The sequence below is a fragment of the Sminthopsis crassicaudata genome, chromosome 4 (genome assembly GCF_048593235.1).
Source record: "Sminthopsis crassicaudata isolate SCR6 chromosome 4, ASM4859323v1, whole genome shotgun sequence".
Lineage (NCBI taxonomy): Eukaryota > Metazoa > Chordata > Mammalia > Dasyuromorphia > Dasyuridae > Sminthopsis > Sminthopsis crassicaudata.
In genome coordinates this window covers 31,352,662-31,372,102 of record NC_133620.1, presented here as the reverse complement: position 1 = coordinate 31,372,102, position 19,441 = coordinate 31,352,662, and the positions used below count along the sequence as shown (strand labels likewise).

The following is a 19,441-nucleotide window of genomic DNA, read 5'->3' as shown; positions in this document are numbered from 1 at the left end:
TAGGAAGTTACTGGGTGAGGAAAATCTCTACCAATGTGGGTGATCAGGTTCTTCAACATAAAGTTTTAGGAACTTGCTAGAGCCACAAAGAGATTGTTCTATGCAAGGTCATGCAACTGCCCATATGTGTTCAGTGTCAGACCTTGAACCAACTTTCTAGCCATTAGGCAATACTGCCTCTGAATGCAAAACCTTTCTTTTAAATATTAGAGGAAGATGACGGATTTTGTATTCTCAGTCAAATGTCACAGATCATTTGTGGTGGATTGGGCCGACTGGCCCTTGCAGTCACTCTAAAAAGGAGTTCTTAACCAATTGTGGCCATCTGGGGAAGGTTGTGGATGGACCTCTTCTTAAAATAATGTTCTAAAACTAATAGAATAAAAAACTGAGAACTGTTAAAAAGGAAAGGTTAGAGAAAATACCGATGTAATTTTGTTTTCCACCTCAAGTTCTCAGAAACTGGAAACCTGTACACAGGTGGGGGAGGCAGACTGAAGTTAAGAGCCATGGTTCTAGAGTAACCTTGGTTACTGTTCTATTTCACAAACTTGTGTTGCAAGGTATCAACAACCCAGCAGAGGAAAATGTTAAATGGATTTAGAACATGGGAATATGGGAAGAAGAACTCCATCTAGTAGTATCCTTATTATTTCCACTGAAGAATAAAGAATAGAAAAGAAACTCAGTAAGGATGATTCTGCATTTTTTTAGGGGTATAACAGTGATGTATCTTGGATTATCATTTTACATAAGATAGAATATTAGCATGGACTAAATAATATATGTCACAACTTGATTAAATCATGAAAAATTTATTAGTTACATGTAGTTAAAAGATTTCTATCAATAGTGTTTCTGAACAAGCATTAGTTAAGTCATGAATTTGCTACTGTCAAATGCTAAGTCAAATACTAAAGCTATTAAAATATTAGTGTTTACTTGTATTTTTCAAACTCAGTTCAACTCTCTATATACAGAATTCCTGTTAGAATGCCCAAAGCAGCCATATTGCAAACATTTACATTCCCCGTATAAAATGTGTAATGTGTAATGTACATCTTCAGATTGGTACAGATTTATAAATATGTACAAATAAACAATATAGTGTAGTTAACAAACTATTGACCAGTAACACATTGAAAGCATCATATGCACATACAACTTAAGTGAAAAAAAAAATCTGAAACCCTCAGAACAAATAGCATAACCATTAATTTGTGTTTATAAAATTGTACAGAAAAAGGGTGTGGTTGGAAGCCTTCAGTGGGCTGCCAATAATACAGTAATTTTGAATAATAAAAAACAAACATAAGGTAAATCAGAAGTGTGTCCTGATCAATGCTTTGCTGAACAGCCATCTTAAACTCAAATTCATAAACATAAAAACACAATTTGTTCACTGAGCATAAACTATTGCACACAAGCAGTTTCTTTAGAAGAAAAGTAATTATATTTTACATATTTATGAACTTCAAAATGGTTTCTGTGTGGTATGTGTTCTATTTGCATTTTCTAAAACAAGAAACATTCATGAAAAATAATATCCAGTAATACTGTTACAACTGTATTTTACCCATTAACCATACTCTAAGTCTAGTCTATGGCAATGGTATTCTGGTGGGGATTTGGCAAAAGATAAAAAGGCTGTAAAATATATATGTGCGTCCTGGGCAAGGCGAGCCCCCAAGGTCTGAAATCACTTTTTCTGGGATTTCTTAGTCCCTCAACAACGATCCCCATATCAAAGTCCATGGCCTGACGTCACAGTGATGATCAGACAGTAGTGGAGTAGCTTTCTCTTCTTTTCTGTCTCTTTTCCTTAGAAATCACCTTCTTGCTCTCTCTGGGCTCCAACACCCCATCCTCCGTTTCACTCTCACTACTGCCTTCTGCAGCAGGGTCCAAAGTCATTAGGCCAGATCTTCTGTGCAGAGGAAAATGGACTCCACTCTCCCGAATGGAATTAGCTATAAAATCTTCATCAGAAGAATGGAATGATTCATCATCTCCTATCAAGTGGTTGACAATGTGGATCCCATCAAAAGTGGGTTGGTCTGAGAAGCCCCTCTTGCCTTTTAGGCACCTGAGCTGTTAAAAAACGAACAAACAATACCCCAAATCAGCATATTAATATTTAGCAAAAACAAAACAAAACAAATTTCAACCAATACATCTTGCAAATTCCAACAGATTTGTGATGGAGAGAGCCATCTACACCCAGAGAGAGACTATGGAGACTGAACATAGACCACAACATAGCATTTTCACCTTTGTTGTTGTGTTTGGTTTTTCTTCCTTATCTCCCTCTCTTCCCCCCCTTTTTGATCTGATTTTTCTTGTATAGCATGATCAATGTGGAAATGTGTTTAGAAGAATTGCATGTTTGACCTATATTGGATTACTTGGTGTCTAAAGGGAGGGAGAGGGAGGGAGAAAAATCTGGAACATGAAGTTTTTGCAAAAGTGAATGTTGAAGACTCTCTTTATTGAAGATATATAAGGCATATCGAAGATAATAATAAAAAGATAATAATAGCTTTATATTTTATATTATGCATTTTGAAAAATATAAAACTATTATTAAAAAAATACATGTTGCAAGAATGATTACTCGTCTCTTAATTTACAGTTATAAACATCCTCCTATGTGCCCGAGTTTCCTGTACCTTCAAAGCTAACACATCACTAAAACCTGACAAGTCCTTATAATACATTTTGATAAAGCAAAGACCAATATGTGTTCCTTGTTTTCAAAAATGGTTTTAAATATTCCTGTGGTTATTCCACCATAGTTTTATTTACTCCAACACTTTGAATTGTTTCTATTAAGAAAAAAAGAGCACAAGGACCAGAAAACAATATTTAGAAACCAAAGAATATTTTCCATCTGGAAATATCAACAAGTTCAATTCTCAGGAAGCAAATTTGTATTCTTTTCAAATTTTAAAGAAAAAATAATATAAAAATGCTTAGACTGTATTGGCATCACAAATACTATTATGCTGTTAAAAAAAAAAAAAAGGCGGGGGGAGGGGGGGGAGAGAAATCAAGAGTAAAACTTGGATGCCAGACACTGAAAGAGCAGCTTTGCTGGGGCAGGGAGAGAAAGAAGGGCCTTCCTACAATTGATAACCTGACTTCATTACAGCATGTCTCTTATTAAAAAAATCAGACCTTTGGCAAGGAACCCGAGTAATATTAAGGCTCTGGCGAGCTCTGTGTGCCCCCTTGGGTGAAATTGATAAGACCTTCCCAAATCCAGCCCCACTTTACAGATGCTGAGGGAACTAATCACTAAGGACATCTTCACTCACAATACAACCTCATCACAACTGCCTGATTCTGAGGCAATGCTGTATCATAATATTGCAACCCCACGATGATTTACTGTTCCTGGTCTTAAAACAAATTCAGTGCAATCTCTCTCTCTTTTCTTTTTTTCCAGCCTTTATTTTTTGAAGAAATAACAATTTCTTCACTCTTCTCTCTTCCTGGCTGTTAGGAAGGAAGGCACAGCAGAAGCAGCGCAATTTCCTGATTGTTTGGAAGGGGGGAGTCTCCTTCAGCACCGTCCCTATGGGGGTTGGGATCAAGCATCTTTCCTTTTAGCTGCTATGAATCACAGGCTAAGGATTTCTTTTGACATACTAAGAGGCCGAAATGAAGGGAATCAAGCCTTTGTACGACAGCTATATTGTCTACTCATACCAGAAGTAAACATGGTTTTTGTTTTTAGTGGCAAGAACAAAAGAATCAAACTTCAATCTTTTACAAATGAAAATTATGCTGAATATTATATGTTCATGAGATAGTGTCAATTTAGGGGGAAAAACAATTAAAAACCCCATCTAATTTCAAAGACAGTACAGATTCAATTTATATAGAAATGAGTTTTAAAGTATGCTTCAATGGCTGAACAAGTTGTGGTACATGAGTATAAGGGAACACTGCGTTGTAAGAAATAATGAGATTTCAGATTTCAGAAAAACTGATGTTGAATGAAATAACAATATTGTGTGAGATGGTCAACTACGACAGATTTAGAACTCTTCTCAGCAATACGATGATCTAAGACAATTCCAAAAAACTCGTGATGGAAAAAGCTATCTCCAGAGAAAAAACTATGGAGTCTGACTGCAGATCGAAGCATATTATTTTCACTTGTTTTTGTATGCGTGTGGTTTTTCCTTTTCATTCTGTTTCTTCTTTCAAAACACAACTCATGTGGAAATGAGTTTCCATGATTGCACATGTAAAAACCTCTATCAGATTGCTTGCTGTTTTGGCATGGGGAAAGGGAAAAGAAGGAAGGAGAAAAATTTGGAACTTGAAATCTTATAAAAATAAATGCTGAAAACTACATTTACATGTAATTGGGAAAAACAAATTACTATTTACAAAGAAAAAATAAAGTATGCTTCAGGTTTTACTTTATGTCTCTATACCCAAAGAAGGAAACTTGAATTCTTGAATTCTTCTTGAATGTTTAAAGTTCAAGACATCATAATGGTAAGTTAATGACAATGACTTTCAAAGTTTTAGCAATAATTTAAAAAAAAGTTCCAAACTGGACTCTATCAAATTTGGTTATTAATATGAGTCTTCAAATAAAATTCTCTAAAAGAGAAGGATCCATAGCTGCAATCTACCTGTCAGAGCTGACAAATCACAGTTTAAAGCTCAGGGGTTTGGGGAGAGTTTAATTTAGAAGCCAAACAATTAAAAAAGTAAAAGTCTAACAAGTTAAATTCTCAATTGATATGAAGCTTTTAACTACTATTTTTTATTATTGTTTTCCTTTCTATTGATGTACTTCTTTCCTTCTTTTCACCTTGGGGCATTTCTCTTCTCCAGATAATCTTTCATAAGAATGGATGACCCAAGAAAAAAAAGAAACTCAAAATTGTTCCCAGTTAGCATCTCCCTTAAAGATTTGGAGTTGAGTGAAGTCTCAACTAGGAGCTTAGAATAGTTTTCTAGATTACTTATGGATGCTTTTAAACCCTATCACTCCTGCCCTCCATCGAGCCAGGACATTCAGAACTACTGTGTAAGAAAACACATTTCGTGACCTTAGATTAATGGCAATTTGGCTTATTTCACCCAAAAAGGAAACTGAACCAAAAAAAGGAACACCATCTACCTGTGCAGGCTCTGTGCAGATCTACCTGGCTAACTTTAAGTCTTGGTATGCACAGAGAACCATCCAACCCATCCCCATACCTACAAATAAATCTCTGCTATCTAATCTCAACTGGATCCTCCAAATGGCCAAACAATTCTTTGACTGGCTCTACTCTAAAATGGCTGTTCCACCTCTTTTTTCCTTTCCTCAAAAAGGGCCTTCCTTCTCACCTTCTTTAATTAAGGATCTTGATTCAATCTTTTCCATATGTCACAACTTCCCTTACTCTGTATTGTTTCCAATTCTCTTTTGCTTTACTCTCTGAGAAAGGCGGTCCTTTTCCTTCTCCTAAGACCAATCAACAGGTTGCTTGCCTCTTTATAAAATTTAATTTCTCCAGATCTACATGGGTTTTCCTTATCTACACCTTCACACATGCCCGTCTTCTTCACCCAGAAAAAATTCTCATTAGACCGCATCATTTTAAGTTATTGCTCTATATCTCTCCTCTCCTTTTCAGCCTAGATTCCAGGGGGAAAAAAAAGAAAAAAAGAGAAAAAAAAACCCTAGTAACTGGATTCCAATTTTAATAACTTAAGTTGTTCCCTCCAGTTACCAACGCTCTCTGTTAAGGGTCAAATCTCAGCTCTGAACTTTCTCGAGCTCTTTGCAGCCCCTACCAGTGCTGAAAACGTGTTAGCTCTCCTCCTGCCTGATCGCTCCTTCACAGTTTCCTTTACAAGGTGGTCATATAGACCAAAGCTTTTTTTCTGGGTGTTTTATTTTTTCACTTGAGAATTTCCCAGGGGTGATTCAATTTCAATTCAAAGATTCCACTATCACTGTTGAGCCACACTTTCCAGCCTCCAGCTACAGCACTTTCTAGTGCAGATTTTTATTACTCCTACAGGTAAAAAGTCATCAGAGGAAAGCAAGAAAACCCAAGATGCTGTCACATGTCAAGAATGAGGGAAGGTGGCATGATTTACTTGTGGTATAGTGGGCAATTCGAGAAAATACATGGAGACTGATCATGGAAGGAGAAGAAAGAGGAATGGCTACAGTCCATCCTGACTAATGAAGAATACGTAAAAGAGTATCTATGCTAAAAAGTCAAGGTTGGCATCCGTATATACAGCACCTTAATGGAAAATAAAGTCAGGAGGTTTGAAACAAATGTATTATTACTAAATGGCAACCGCAAAGAGACCTCTTTAGGATTTTGAACAAAGACTAATGAGGATAACACTAGCTAGAATTTCTATACTGTCTGCTAGGTACTAGGCTGTGTGCTAAATGTTTTAAGAATATTCTCTTTTAGTTACCTTCTCAACAGGTATGAGAAAGTATGGGAGGGAGAGAATTGGAACTCAAAATTTTAAAAGGATGCTAAAAAATAAAGTGTATTAAAATTACATTTTTTAAAAGAAAGAATAATCAGGAGTCACTGAAATAAATATTATGAATGAAAAAAGAATTCATTTAATTTTCACAACCCTGGTAGATGGGATAATAATAGGTATCATTTTCACTTTTACAGATGAGGAAACTGAGGCAAATGGCTTTAAGTGACTTGTTTAAGCCACAATGACATGTTTAGGTCACATAGCTATTAAGTGACTGAAGCTGGATTTGAACTCAGGACTTCCAGACTCCAGGTCCAGTGCTCTGTGCACAATGAGGCCACTTATGGCCTGAGCCATTCTTCTTCCTCATTTGTGGTCATCTTGGAGTATCCTGATATTATAAGCCTTACGGCTCTTTCTCTGTTCCATATCGTTTTTTTCCTTTCCTCAAAAAGAGCCTTTCTTCCCACCCTCTTTAATTAAGGATCTTGACTCAAGCAAAACTCTCCATTTGTTTTTATATTTTGAATGAAAGGGAAAAAGCATTTTTTGGGAACCAGGAGCACCATGAGGTAGCTAAGATGGAGCTTCCTGCCTGGCCTCTGACTGGTGCTGACCAGGTGACCCTGAGCCCCTCGCAGACTCTTGGGGCCCCAGGCCCCTCGGCCAGACTATAACCAGGGCAGTGCTGCTGATCTCCTTCACTGAGAGGAGTTCCACATGGGGAGTTTCTGAAACACCACTGAGGTCACAGGTCTCGGCCAAAAAACTGTTGAAAGACAAAGCCCAACAGAGTCATTTTAGGTGCCCCTGATCGGTGGTGGGAAGGGTGCCACGGGGGGCATACAGAGCTCCTGCCAGGCCCCACTCCAGCAGACGAGGCTTTCTGGGCTGCTTTTCTAACAATGGCGGGAGACGACATGGAGTCCGGCCCTTCTGGGAGCCAGGGGACACTCCTTGGCTCTCTCAGAACCAAACTTGCGCTTCTTTTGCTACAAATGCTGTTGCAACGGGTACACATGACAAGAAATAGTTTTCTTTAATAGCCGGCATCTTTGCTTCCGTACACTGTCTTGGTCATCCGTACCATGAGACTTCCTGATAGAATACAGTGTCATTGCTGAAACCAAGTCCATTACAGTCTCTTAAATAAAGACGGAGACATCTGGACCCAGCCAGGCACTTTCTCTGGGGACGAGCGCCGGAGCAATCCTGCAAGACTAAATAAACCACTTTCCTTGGCCACTAGAATTGGTAATAAAACAAAACATTTTGGAAGTAAATATTAACTGGTTAACATGAGACTTATTACAAGAAACATCTATGTGAAGGTGGAACAGCATGATTCTAGAGCAGTTGTCCTCAAACTTTTAAAATAGGGGGGCCAGTTCACTGTCCCTCAGACTGTTGGAGCCTCACACTCTGTCTCTGCCCCTTAGCCCAGGGCCAGAAGGGTGCGTTGCTAACTCGAGTTTAGGTCGAACGTCACTTCAGGTCTGATTTTGCCATAGGCTGGCCGCTTAACGTCCTCAGCGGGCTGAATCTGGCCCACGGGCTGTAGTTTGAGGACCCCTGTTCTAGAGGATTCTAATTATAACAAGTCATTAAATCTCCTCATTTTAATACCATAAGCGACAACTACATGGTTTCCAAATAACTGGCCACTTCTGGTTAAAGGAAAGAAGTCAAAACAGTTGCCTTCACATATATATGGGAATGTTATTATTCCCTAAAAGTGATCAACAATAAAAGACTCTGAAATAAACAGGGAGTACAACTGCTTCAAAATTGATTCTGTTGCTTAGCAGTTTTCATTTAAGTAAGATAATTCAACCAAAATGGCAACAAGTTATTTTAAGCAAAAGAAATTGCATTTTTTGCCCCAGGTACTGATTTTTCCCGATACTGTAATGATCTGGCTCCGAGAAGCTGTGCGGCTGAGCTCTCCAAGAGCAGTGGGGAGTGCCCTCAACTAAAAACCACACAGGTCACCTCCAGATCTAACTTCAATAAAACAAACAAAATTCTCTTTGTAGTCAATAGGTTAGAAAGTACAGTTGCAAACTCTTTTCAATTTCCATGTGTTTATTAAGAGCTAATTTTAAAATCAATTTATTATTAAGCAAATAATTGGCACAAAACACAAATTATACCTTCTGTGTAAATATTATAAATTTGTTCTGAAATCACCACTTAGTGAACTAACTTAATTTTTATATGTGTAGTTATTTATTCTTTACAAAAGGTGATGCAATGCTTGAAAAGAAAAACACTGAAGTGCTGATTTCATTAATTTACTTATCACTCTACAAATTCTGAAGTGAGAAGCATGCAGTTTAATGCAGAGTACATCAATGTGTACTCAGGAAGCATACTTTTAATATAGGACTAAATAATGTACTATTTCTTACCTGATGCAGACTGCCTCATTAGGTTAAGCATGAGAGAAAGACAGAGTAAGAAAGTCAAACTATTGAGAGGTTTTGTTTGGACAGGAAAGTCACTCTGGCAGCAATTTCTCATCAATTTTGTACCAACTCAAATCTCATGGAGATTAGAATTGAGAAGTTCCTGACTGGTTTCAAGCAACACGAACTACTTCAGAAGCTAGCACAAAAAACACATAATTTAGAAAGGAAAACTGTTAATGAAAATATAAGTACAGAGCTGAAAATAACAAAGCACTAAATAATAACTAAGAACCAGGAAGCTGCCTTCCTCATAGTCTGGATGGGTGTAACTTTTGACAGTAAACACTATATAAAACAATTCAGACTATAAAAATGACTAATTAGAAAGTGAACTGGACATCAGGTGCTAACTGTTTTGAAGCAAAGTTATTTTATGAAAACCTGACTCTTTTGTCTAAAGAGGATCGGAAGGTCATCACCATCTGGAAACTATAACCAAAGATGACGTTCCTCAGTAAGTCAATGTTTGCTGACTCGACTGGTAAGATGCAGAAACACTTGCAGGTGGAACTCAATGTTATCACAGATCATATGAAGCTTGTATTTTTCTGAACATTCTTTAGTATAGTTTCTTATTTGAAAAATGCAGTTCTGATTTAAGATACAAGAAAAGATGGGACTTGCTTTAGAGGATCACCCCACTGTAACGTGGAAATTTTATTTTTATTTGTGGCTTTTCAACATAAGTCCCTGCTCAAAATTCATAGTCCCAAATCTGTGTCGAGAGATTGTTCTTTCTGGGAGAGCTTTTTCCCTCTCGATCGGGGGCCACCCAGTGGCTTTAGTACAGTTAGTTGTCTACTTCTCTTTAGTACATTACAGTGTAATGGCAACTATGAATTTCAAGCAATGAGGGATAATTTTAAACTTAATTATAAAGATGAAGCAGAACCAGTGAAACCATAGTAATGTGTAATCAATCCTCTTAGCATTTTCCTTCACCAAACTGAACCAAGAGTTAACAGAATTGTAAAGAAGAACAACAATTCTTTAAATTCAAAAGAATGAGAGGAAGGACTAAATTGAGTATTTTGAAAGACAATCAATCCACAACAAAGTGGAAAAAAAGTCATCCTTATTGAGAAAAAACCCCTAACCAAATGAACTTTGATCACCACCAGACAGGGCTCAAACCATAGAAATGCGTCATGTGATACTAAGTGAATAGTTGCAGTAAATTTCCAAGGTTGACTCATATGAGATTATAATGCACACATCAGTACATTTGGGTTTTACATATTCTCAATCCCTGCAAAACACCACGTTGTAGCTTTTTAAATTCAAGAGACATACTTCTAATGTTCCTATACATTCCTGGACAATATTCAAAACAGGAAATACATTTTCTATTTGATGGTTTACTTAATTATTTAAAACTGCAATTCTAAATTTTGAAGACTTCATGGGTAGATATCTCTCCAAAAACCCCCATATTTTGGTCAGTAATTGATGTTGGGTTCTTAAGAAAAAAAGCTCCCCCCTCCCCAATTTTAGACTTTTCAGTTCTCAAAACTGAAATGAGTAGGAAATGAAATGCTAAATTTGTCCTCTATTATCAGATTCTCCAAAAACTGTATTGTAAACGTGACAGATTAAAACCAGCAGTAAGCATTCAGACCAAAAGGTTTCCAGTGAATCAGAACAGGAAACCAATAAAAGCGATCAATGGGAGGTCATGACTTTTTGAACATTACACTCCTTATACAGACAAAAGCTATTGCTGTGTAGTCTAATTAAAATTGTGGCAAAAGTATGATTAAAGTAAAAAAAAATTAAAATGTCTGCACCAAGAAATGTTTTCACATTTCAACCTGGTTAGCCACCAGAAAACCTGATAAAACATATTTGAGAAATACAAACTGACCTAAATACAAACTGACCTTCTTCATAAAGAATTTACAAATTATAAATAAAATACACGTACAGGTTCATTTTTAAAAATCAAGATTTTCAGTAGTAGAAAAGGCTCAAAGTCTGTCTACCCCTAAGCCCCTTAAAGAATTGGGGTGTGAAGCTACTTAGCATCTTTAAAATAATAAAGGGAGGGAACTAACAAAAGGGGATTTTGAACTTCCCTCCCTCCTTGAAGCATACAACTAAAATCATATGGAAAAATGAAATATTGTGATCATGGATCCTCTTCCTGCTAGTTAACACATAAAAGCAACTGAAACCTTCATTTTTCAGAAGGCACAGAGTGGTTCTATGTAAATTTTATGACCAATTACAGGAAATAAATCACTTCACATTTCTTTCACTCAGAACTTTTAAAAATGACATCAAAGGCTACAAAGATTTCATTTGATTTGACTTTGTTTTAGTTAAAAAAAAATTTGGAAAAATCAGTGGTGTTCATTACCCAGTGCAAAATCTTTGGAATGAACACCGACAAGCCGTCTACTAAGAACCAGCACAACAGCTTGTAGGAACTTTAAAATAATATTTTTATATTTTAATTTAAATGAATAAAATGTTGAACATGATAATGACCGCCTTTATTTGCAAGTGGATTATGGTAAAATCAATCACATTTAAAAAGTACACTGTGTCATTTTATCATAGCTAATACTTATGTGCTACAGTCTGCAAAATGCTGTGAAGTAGGTATTATTATCCCTATTTTACGAAACGGGAAACCATGGTTAAATGACTTGCTTACAATCAAGAATATATCTGAGGAGGATTTGAATTCATGTCTTGTGACTTCCAGGTCCAGCACATAATAAACTACACTTTAAAGAGATTAGGATTATCCTCTAGTTATTAACTGGAATTTTTTCAGGTGGAAAAATTGTAAGTGACCACAGAGTACTGACCAGTATTCCAAGGGTTCACTTACCATACTCATCTCACCGGTAGCGATTTGGTGATGTCACCCCATTCTCTGTCTGCTTTGTTTCCACGAATCCACTCTTTTAACTCCATCCAATCACATGACTTTCCCCATACTCTCTCAAAATACGTCCCTGCCAGTTTGTGGGGATCCTTGTTATTTGTCCCTCAGGGTGACCCAGTGGCCAGGAGGAACAAGCTTGGGAGAGCCCTACCCTCCCTCACCATGGATGGCTCCCTTTGGCTAATTCCCACCGGGCCGGGGCTCCTCCATTCTTGACCCACAACAGCTGGAGGTAAGCCAGACCTGGGATTTAGGAGCCAGATTCCTCCTTTCCCAGGAGTCAGAGACAGGACCATTTGTGCTGCCTGTATTCTACGATCACAGGAGTTTGTGAGTAGAGGTCTTTCCAACAGCCCTGTAGCTGAGCTCTCATGTGAGTCATCTTGGCTCCTATCTGAAAGTAATGGAATGTTATTGTTTCGTACAAAATGATGAGCAAGCTGATTTAAGAAAAGTCTGGAACGATTTGCATGAAACTAATGCTGAGTGAAGTGAGCAGAACCAGGAAAATACTGTACACAGAACAGCAAGGCTGCGATGATCCACTACAAAGGGCTTGGTTCTCCTCTGCGATGTGGTGATCCAAGCTAATCCCAATAAACTTTGGGTGGAAAACATCACCGGCATCTGGAGGCCCCTGGACAATGACACTGCTTTCACCTTTTTGTTCTTTTTCTCATGGCATCTCCCTTTTGTTCTGATTTTTCTCTCCCAATCTGACTCATCTGGTAAAAAATGAATGTACATCTAAAATATTAAAAAAAAAAAAAAAAAAAAAAAAAAAAAAAAAAAAAAAAGGTGCCTTCCAGGCTAATCCATTCCTTTTCCCTGGGTACAGGGCTGTGTGCACATATTTGCATTTATTGATGATACTTGCTCTGACGATCAAATGACAGTGTGAAAAAACGCAGCAAAACATGAAGCGCAGTGCACAGAATCCCAGCATCTCACACTGGAAGTTTCTTCGAAGATCATTGGGTCCCTTTCCCTCATTCGCAGATGAGGAAGCTGAAACCCAGAGATCCACTCCTGGTCACGGGCTCCGCAGTGGCAGAGCAGGGATTGGAAGCTGACGGTGGCACAAATCTAGACGTTACCATCTCCCACGTCAGCGTGGCTCAGGCACCATATCCGTGGCAGCGTCCCACGCTCATCCCTGGAGGCGGATGAGGCTCATTCCTGAAGCCAGCCATACACAAACTACCAAACTTCTCTGGGCTGCAGAGTGATCGTGTCTGCAGTGAGTCTGAGAGGTACTCCACCACTAGCACAGGAATGGCTTCACTCTCAGGCTCCTGAAGGAGACTGAATCTTTTTCACATATTTCCTAGGCAAGCGTATTACCTTTTTCACCTAGAGAAAACAGGTAATAGGTCCATCCCTCAGCATTCATGAAAGATTGTTCTTATCTATTTGGCTATATGAGAATTATCCTGAAAGTGTTTTTTTAAAAAAAGATATTCTAAAATCTTAGACAATTTTTAAAAACAAAAATTCAAGATAAACGAAAAGAAAAAACCCAAAATGATATGCATGTGACCAGATAGAAAATAAGGAAAGTTATAATGTTCTCTTTATTGAAACTAAAATTCAAAGATTTCCAAATAGGATTCTCATTAATTTAAATATTCAAATTGTTCACTGGTATCTGATTTATCTCCAACAATCCCAGCATGACTATCTACTGGTATCAAATTTTGAATACAGATAAAATTACAAGCCATCAGAAATTATTATTTTTAAAATCAGAAAAAATTTGGGCTAAAAGCTTTAGTAATAATTTATTTATATTATTTCTGGTATGATTTTAGCAGTGGAAAAATACTAAAGAGGAGACATGATCATTTGCTTTGTTGCTGTCCCCCAAAGTTCTGGGTCCCCCATTACACTGTGGTAACTCTTCCAGAGCAAAGATCATCTTACTTCTCTATTTGTAATCCTAAACTCTCAGCACAGGGCTTTCTTTGCACAAAGTAAACACTTAAAAATTACTCATTGTGTGAAAGAGTAATTGGAGACAAAAATGTAGTATTTTTTCCACAGGTAAAAGGCATAAACTTTACAAGTTCAATGTGTGTACAATAAGAATCTAAATCCTGACAGACAAAATATTCAGAAAGAAAATATACTTGAAGTCCTTGAACCACAAGATAAGCTTCTGAACATGCAAGACTTGTTGCTCTCCTTCCCCTTCATCTTGGGGTGCTCAGAGGCTGCTGCGTTAAGATTGGGTGCCTGTAAACCACATGATCTTATGAATGCTATCTTATCATATCACAGGTTCCTCAGACTGACCACAACCACTTAAATCAGACAGGCAGCAAAGCAAGTCTTGGCCCCTGACGAATCCTTGAAGAACAACATTTCTGGCTCTCCACTGGTCTTCCATTACTGTTGTTTGTGGGGAGTGAAAATCTGATTATCTCATGTCCAACTGCATCTGCAAGATAGGGTGCATGAAAAGCACATGATTTACTGCACCCAACACTTCCAACCACATTCTGAAGTTCTTCGTTTTTGTAAATCTGAGAGCTAACTGTGGATCTGAGACTGAGTTCTCTTCAATGACAGTAGTTGGAGTAAAGCACATTTTGAAGCATATTTTCAAAGTGATTCATTTAAGAAGAAAAGCAAGTAAAATGACACACAAAACAGTGACTGTTAACTAGTTCCTTGAATAAGTTATTTGAAATAAGAGAAAAGTTCTTTTTTTCTTAAACATCAACCATTTCCAGATCTTAGTCTTGTTGAAAAAGTGATGTGTGTGTTTTACAAGAACCTGTTTTTTTTTTTAAATATGCAGAAATGCAGTAGGCCAGGATCTTAAGGCAAAAATAATAATTCTAGCAATTTAGTTTATCTAAATTATGAAGACAGAAAAAAATGGTTGTCACCACTGAACTCTGCTCTATTAAAAGCTTCTGCACCACAGCCTCAAAAGGAATATGAACTCAAGCATTTTTTTTTTTAAAGATGGGGGAAAAGACATTTTGAGGCTCTAAATTGTCCACAGAATTTCTCGTATCACTAATTTCCACCAATTCAGATTAGCTTTTCCAACTATTAGGTTTGATTTAGAGTCATAAACTTAGAAGCCTTCATAACTGGTAAGCCCACAAGCATTGATTAAAGGTTTACTATGTGTAAGACACTTCCTAAGCACTGAGGATGCAAAGAAAGGGAAAGAATCTTCAGAGGAAGGAGGTTTGAGAATTTTCTTAATTTCATTTTAGAAAATAGGAAACTGAAACGCAGAGGAGTTAAAAATGCTTGTGTTGGGCCACCCCGAAAAACTGAACTCTTCCTCTAGATGACTGTCTGGTTTTACAAGTTAATTTCCAGTATTCCACTGAAACACAAACTTTATAAAAAAGATTCAGAAACTGAAGTCAGGAGACCTGGAGCTGATTGTGGAACCTCGGACACTTACTCCCTGGTTTCTGCCACTGTATGTATGACAGATATAATCATACTTTACCCAATAATGTCCCTGGGCCCTCTCTAGCTTAACTCTTGGAGGGCATCAGTTCTGGTTCCACTTTTCTCTCTGGAGCTCCTCACCCACCTTCCCTTGCTGTCCTGGGTTCGCTCTCTCTCCACTCTCATTTGGTGACCTCACCAACTCTCATGGTTCTAAGGACTGTTTCCATGCAGATGACTCCTAGCCCTTGAGCCCCATTAGATATCAGCCCCTGCCCTTTGGACATTTCAAATGGACACTCAACATATCCAGAGCAGAATTCTTTCTTTCCTAAATTCCCCTTTTTTGAAATCTTCCCTTTACTGTTGAGTTGCCATCATCTCTCAAGTGTCCCAAGCTTCTCAACTTTGTCATTTTCTTTTTTTTTTTTAATTTATAATTTTTTTGACATTACATATGCATGAGTAATTTTTTTAAAACATTATCCCTTGTATTCATTTTTTCCAAATTATCCCCTCCCTCCCTCTACTCCCTCCCCTTGATGACAGGCAATCCCATACATTTTACATGTTCAACTTTGTCATTTTCTTTGATTCTCCATTCTGTTTGAACCCACACCTCTACTCAGTGACCTTGAAAGCATTGCTCTAATTTTGATTACATTGTTTTTTGTGTAAACAAAACCAATGCAGCCAAGATTAGAAGGGAAGCAGAAAGCTGCTGAAAAATATGGATTGATAAGCCTCATTCCTCGATTGATAGTCAAAAGATATGAACAATTTTTAGATGAAGAAATTAAAACTATTTGTGGGCATGTAAAAAAATGTTTTAAATCACCATTGAGCAGAGAAATGCAAATTAAGACAATTCTGAGGTACTACTTCATACCTCTCAGATTGGCTAATATGACAGAAAAAATAATGATGAATGTTGGAGGGGATGTGGGAAAACTGGGACACTGATAAATTGTTGGTGGAGTTGTGAAATGATGAACAATTAAAAATGTGCAGACCCTTTAATTCAACAGTTTCATTATTGGGTCTGTATACCAAAGACATAATAAAAAAGGAACATGTACAAAAATGTTTGTAGCAGCCCTTTTCCTAATGGCAAGGCACTGGAAATTGAGTACATGCCCATCAGTTGGGAAATGGCTAAACAAGTTTTGGTATACGTACACATGTACACACGTGTGTATACACACACACACACACACACATCATCATCATCATCATCATCATCATCTTTCCTCCCCCAGTGCTTGGTATACACTTAGTTCTTTAAAATTACAAACTATTAACACATCAAAGAACATTTCAAATCACTAATAGTAAGAGACAAAGAACTCAGAATAACATTGACGTTTCGTTTTTGTAAATATTCATCCATTTCAATTAGATTGCCAGATTTATTGGCATACAGGTGGTCAAAATAGCTCCAAATTAATGCTTTAATTTCCTCTTCATGGTGGTAAGTTCACCCTTTTCACTTTTTATATTGGAAATTTAATTTTCTTCTTTTTCTTTTTCTAATCAAATTAATAAAAGATTTGTTATCTATTTTGTTGGTTTTTCATAATCCAAAACTCAGTTTTATTTATTAGTATGATAGTTTTCTTACCTTCAATTTTATTAATCTCTCCTTTGATTTTCAGTATTTCTAACTTGGTATTTAATTGGGAATTTTCCTAGCTTTAGTTGTATGCTTATTCACTGATCTCTTCTTTCTCTATTTTATTCATGTAAGCATCTAGAGAGATAAAATTTCCCCTAAAAACTGCTTTAACCGCATCCCATAAATTCTAGTATATTGACTCATATTATTATTCTCTTGGACAAAATTATTTCTATTATTTGTTATCGGACACACCCATTCTAAAGAGATTATTTACTTCCCAATTAATTTTTGGCTCTTTATTACATGTAATTTTTAAGTACATCATGATCTGAAAAGGATGCATTCAATATTTCTGTCTTTCTCCATTTGATTGTGGAGGTTTTATTTACTAATATATGGTCTACTATATATATATATATATATATATATATATATATATATATATATATATATATATATATATATATATATATTTGTGTGTGTGTGTGTGTGTGTGTAGGTGCCATATACCACTGAGAAAAAGGCTACTTCTTTCTTTCCCTACATAATTTCCTCCAGTGGTCTACCTTACCTAGCTTTACTAAAATTTAATTCACCTCCTTAATTTCTTTCTTATTTATTTTATGGTTAGATTTATCTAGTTCTGAGAGAGGGAGTCGGAGATCCCCCAACTAGTATAGTTTTGCTATCTATTTCTTCCTGGAACTTACTTAATTTCTCTTCTAAGAATTTGGATGCTATATACTTGGTGCATATATAATAACCCGAAGTTTCATCTCATACCTACAAATTGTCAAAGATGATAAAAGTTGAGAATAGTCAATGGAATAGTAGTGGGGACATAGCAACATCTGTGCATTGCTGGTGGAGCCATGAATCAACATATCCATTTTGGAAAGGTTATGCAATTAAAGTAGCTTAAAAATCCATACTCTTTAACTTAAAGATTCAATTACTAAGCATAGGTCATGGTAAGAAGAAAGTCCCCATAGACACCAAAATATTCACAGAACCACTTTTTATGCAAAGAATTGAAAACAAAATAGCCATCCACTCATCCACTAGGGAATGATTAAGCAAGATGTCATATGGAATACAACAGAATATTACTGTGCTATAAGAAACAATTACTATGATGAATATAAAAGCATGGGAAAATTTACATGAGGTAATGCATAATGAAATAAGGAAGAATCAAGAAAACAATTTATTCAATGAGAACAATTTAATGGAAAGAACTATAAATATATCAAAGATAAATGCTGAAAAATTGCAAAGAATAAGAATGATGCTAAAGTGATATAAGACACCCTATCCCATTTGTTTGCAGAGGAGGGATGTTCACGAGTGTGTTATATTGCATATATTCTTAGGCTGTTTTGATGTATTGTTTTTGCCCAATTTTTCTTTTTTTATCTTTTCTTTGAAAAATATTATTTATTATGAAGGATGGTTTTCTGAAGAAGAGGAAAAGGAAGGAAACATGCATTTATTAAGCAGCTACTATGTGCCAGGTGCTATGATAAGCAGTTTACAGTGCTTTACAAGTAGGTGCTATCATTACCTCCATTTACAGGTGAAGAAACTAAGGCAGGCAGAAGTTAAGTGATTTGCCCAGAGTGTGGAAGGCTATATATTTGAACTCATGTCTTCCTTACTCCATTTTTTCTAATGCACCACCTAGCAGCTAAAAGAATGGGATATCATAGAAATTTTGATGATGTAAAAAACAAAAGATGTCAAATTTTTATTTTAATAAGCTATATGATAAAAAAAATAGATTACTACAGAAGGAAGAACCATTCATAACCCTTGCTGGGGGAAGAATTTTTAACCAAACAAGGAATAGAGTTGATCATAAAAGACAAGCAGAAAAAAATAAAATTTTTTGCATGAACAAAGTCAATGAATACAGAAGGATAAGATATCTTTTTCATCAAATTTCACTGGTAAGTCTGACATCCAAGATAATTCAGGGAATTAAGACAGATATGCATGGTCAAAAGTCATTTCCAATGGTTAATAGGTCAAAAGATATGAAAAGTTTTCAAAAGAAGCACTGCAAACTAAAAATCACTGTGGGAAAAGAGATTCTAAATTACTAATAGAGAAATGCAAATTAACATTCTGAGATTTCATTGCAGCCCCAGCAGTATAGTAAAATTGACAACAAACCTCAAACATTAAGTTTAGAAAGGCAGGCATACTACTAATAGTGTAATTTGGTCCAATCTTTTTTTATTTCAATTTGAAACTATGGAAAAAAAAAAAAAAGATAGCCCATGCATGGATTCCCCTAATGGGCATAAAATACACTAATGGTTAAAACAGAGAAAACCAGGTCCAACATATGCATACCAAAATAGTAATAGTATCACTTTTTATGGTAGCAAAGGAGTAGCAACAAAGTAGGTGTCTACTGATTGTGGAATAGATGAACAAATTGTGGTACATACGTATAATGGAACTGTGCAGTGGGAAATGAGGACTACAAAGGATATGGTGTAAGATGAAAGATTTTATGAACAGATGCAAAATGAAATAAGCAGAACCACAATGTAA

At 36.4% G+C, this 19,441-nt stretch overlaps 1 protein-coding gene across 10 annotated transcripts in view; it reads right to left on the bottom strand.

Annotated features, from left to right (window-relative positions):
- Nucleotides 1-807: 807 nt before the first annotated feature.
- EVI5 (ecotropic viral integration site 5) overlaps nt 808-19,441 on the bottom strand; it is a 214,584-nt gene continuing 195,950 nt past the window's right edge. For 8 of the 10 annotated variants that reach the window (XM_074266231.1, XM_074266227.1, XM_074266230.1 and 5 more), the window contains one exon: nt 808-2,091. In XM_074266231.1, the coding sequence (XP_074122332.1) occupies nt 1,777-2,091 (315 nt within the window). In that variant the 3' untranslated portion in view covers nt 808-1,776. Of the gene's footprint in view, nt 2,092-14,185; nt 14,282-19,441 lie in introns of those variants that run through there. The other 2 variants (XR_012481898.1, XM_074266233.1) reach the window with 2 other exon arrangements.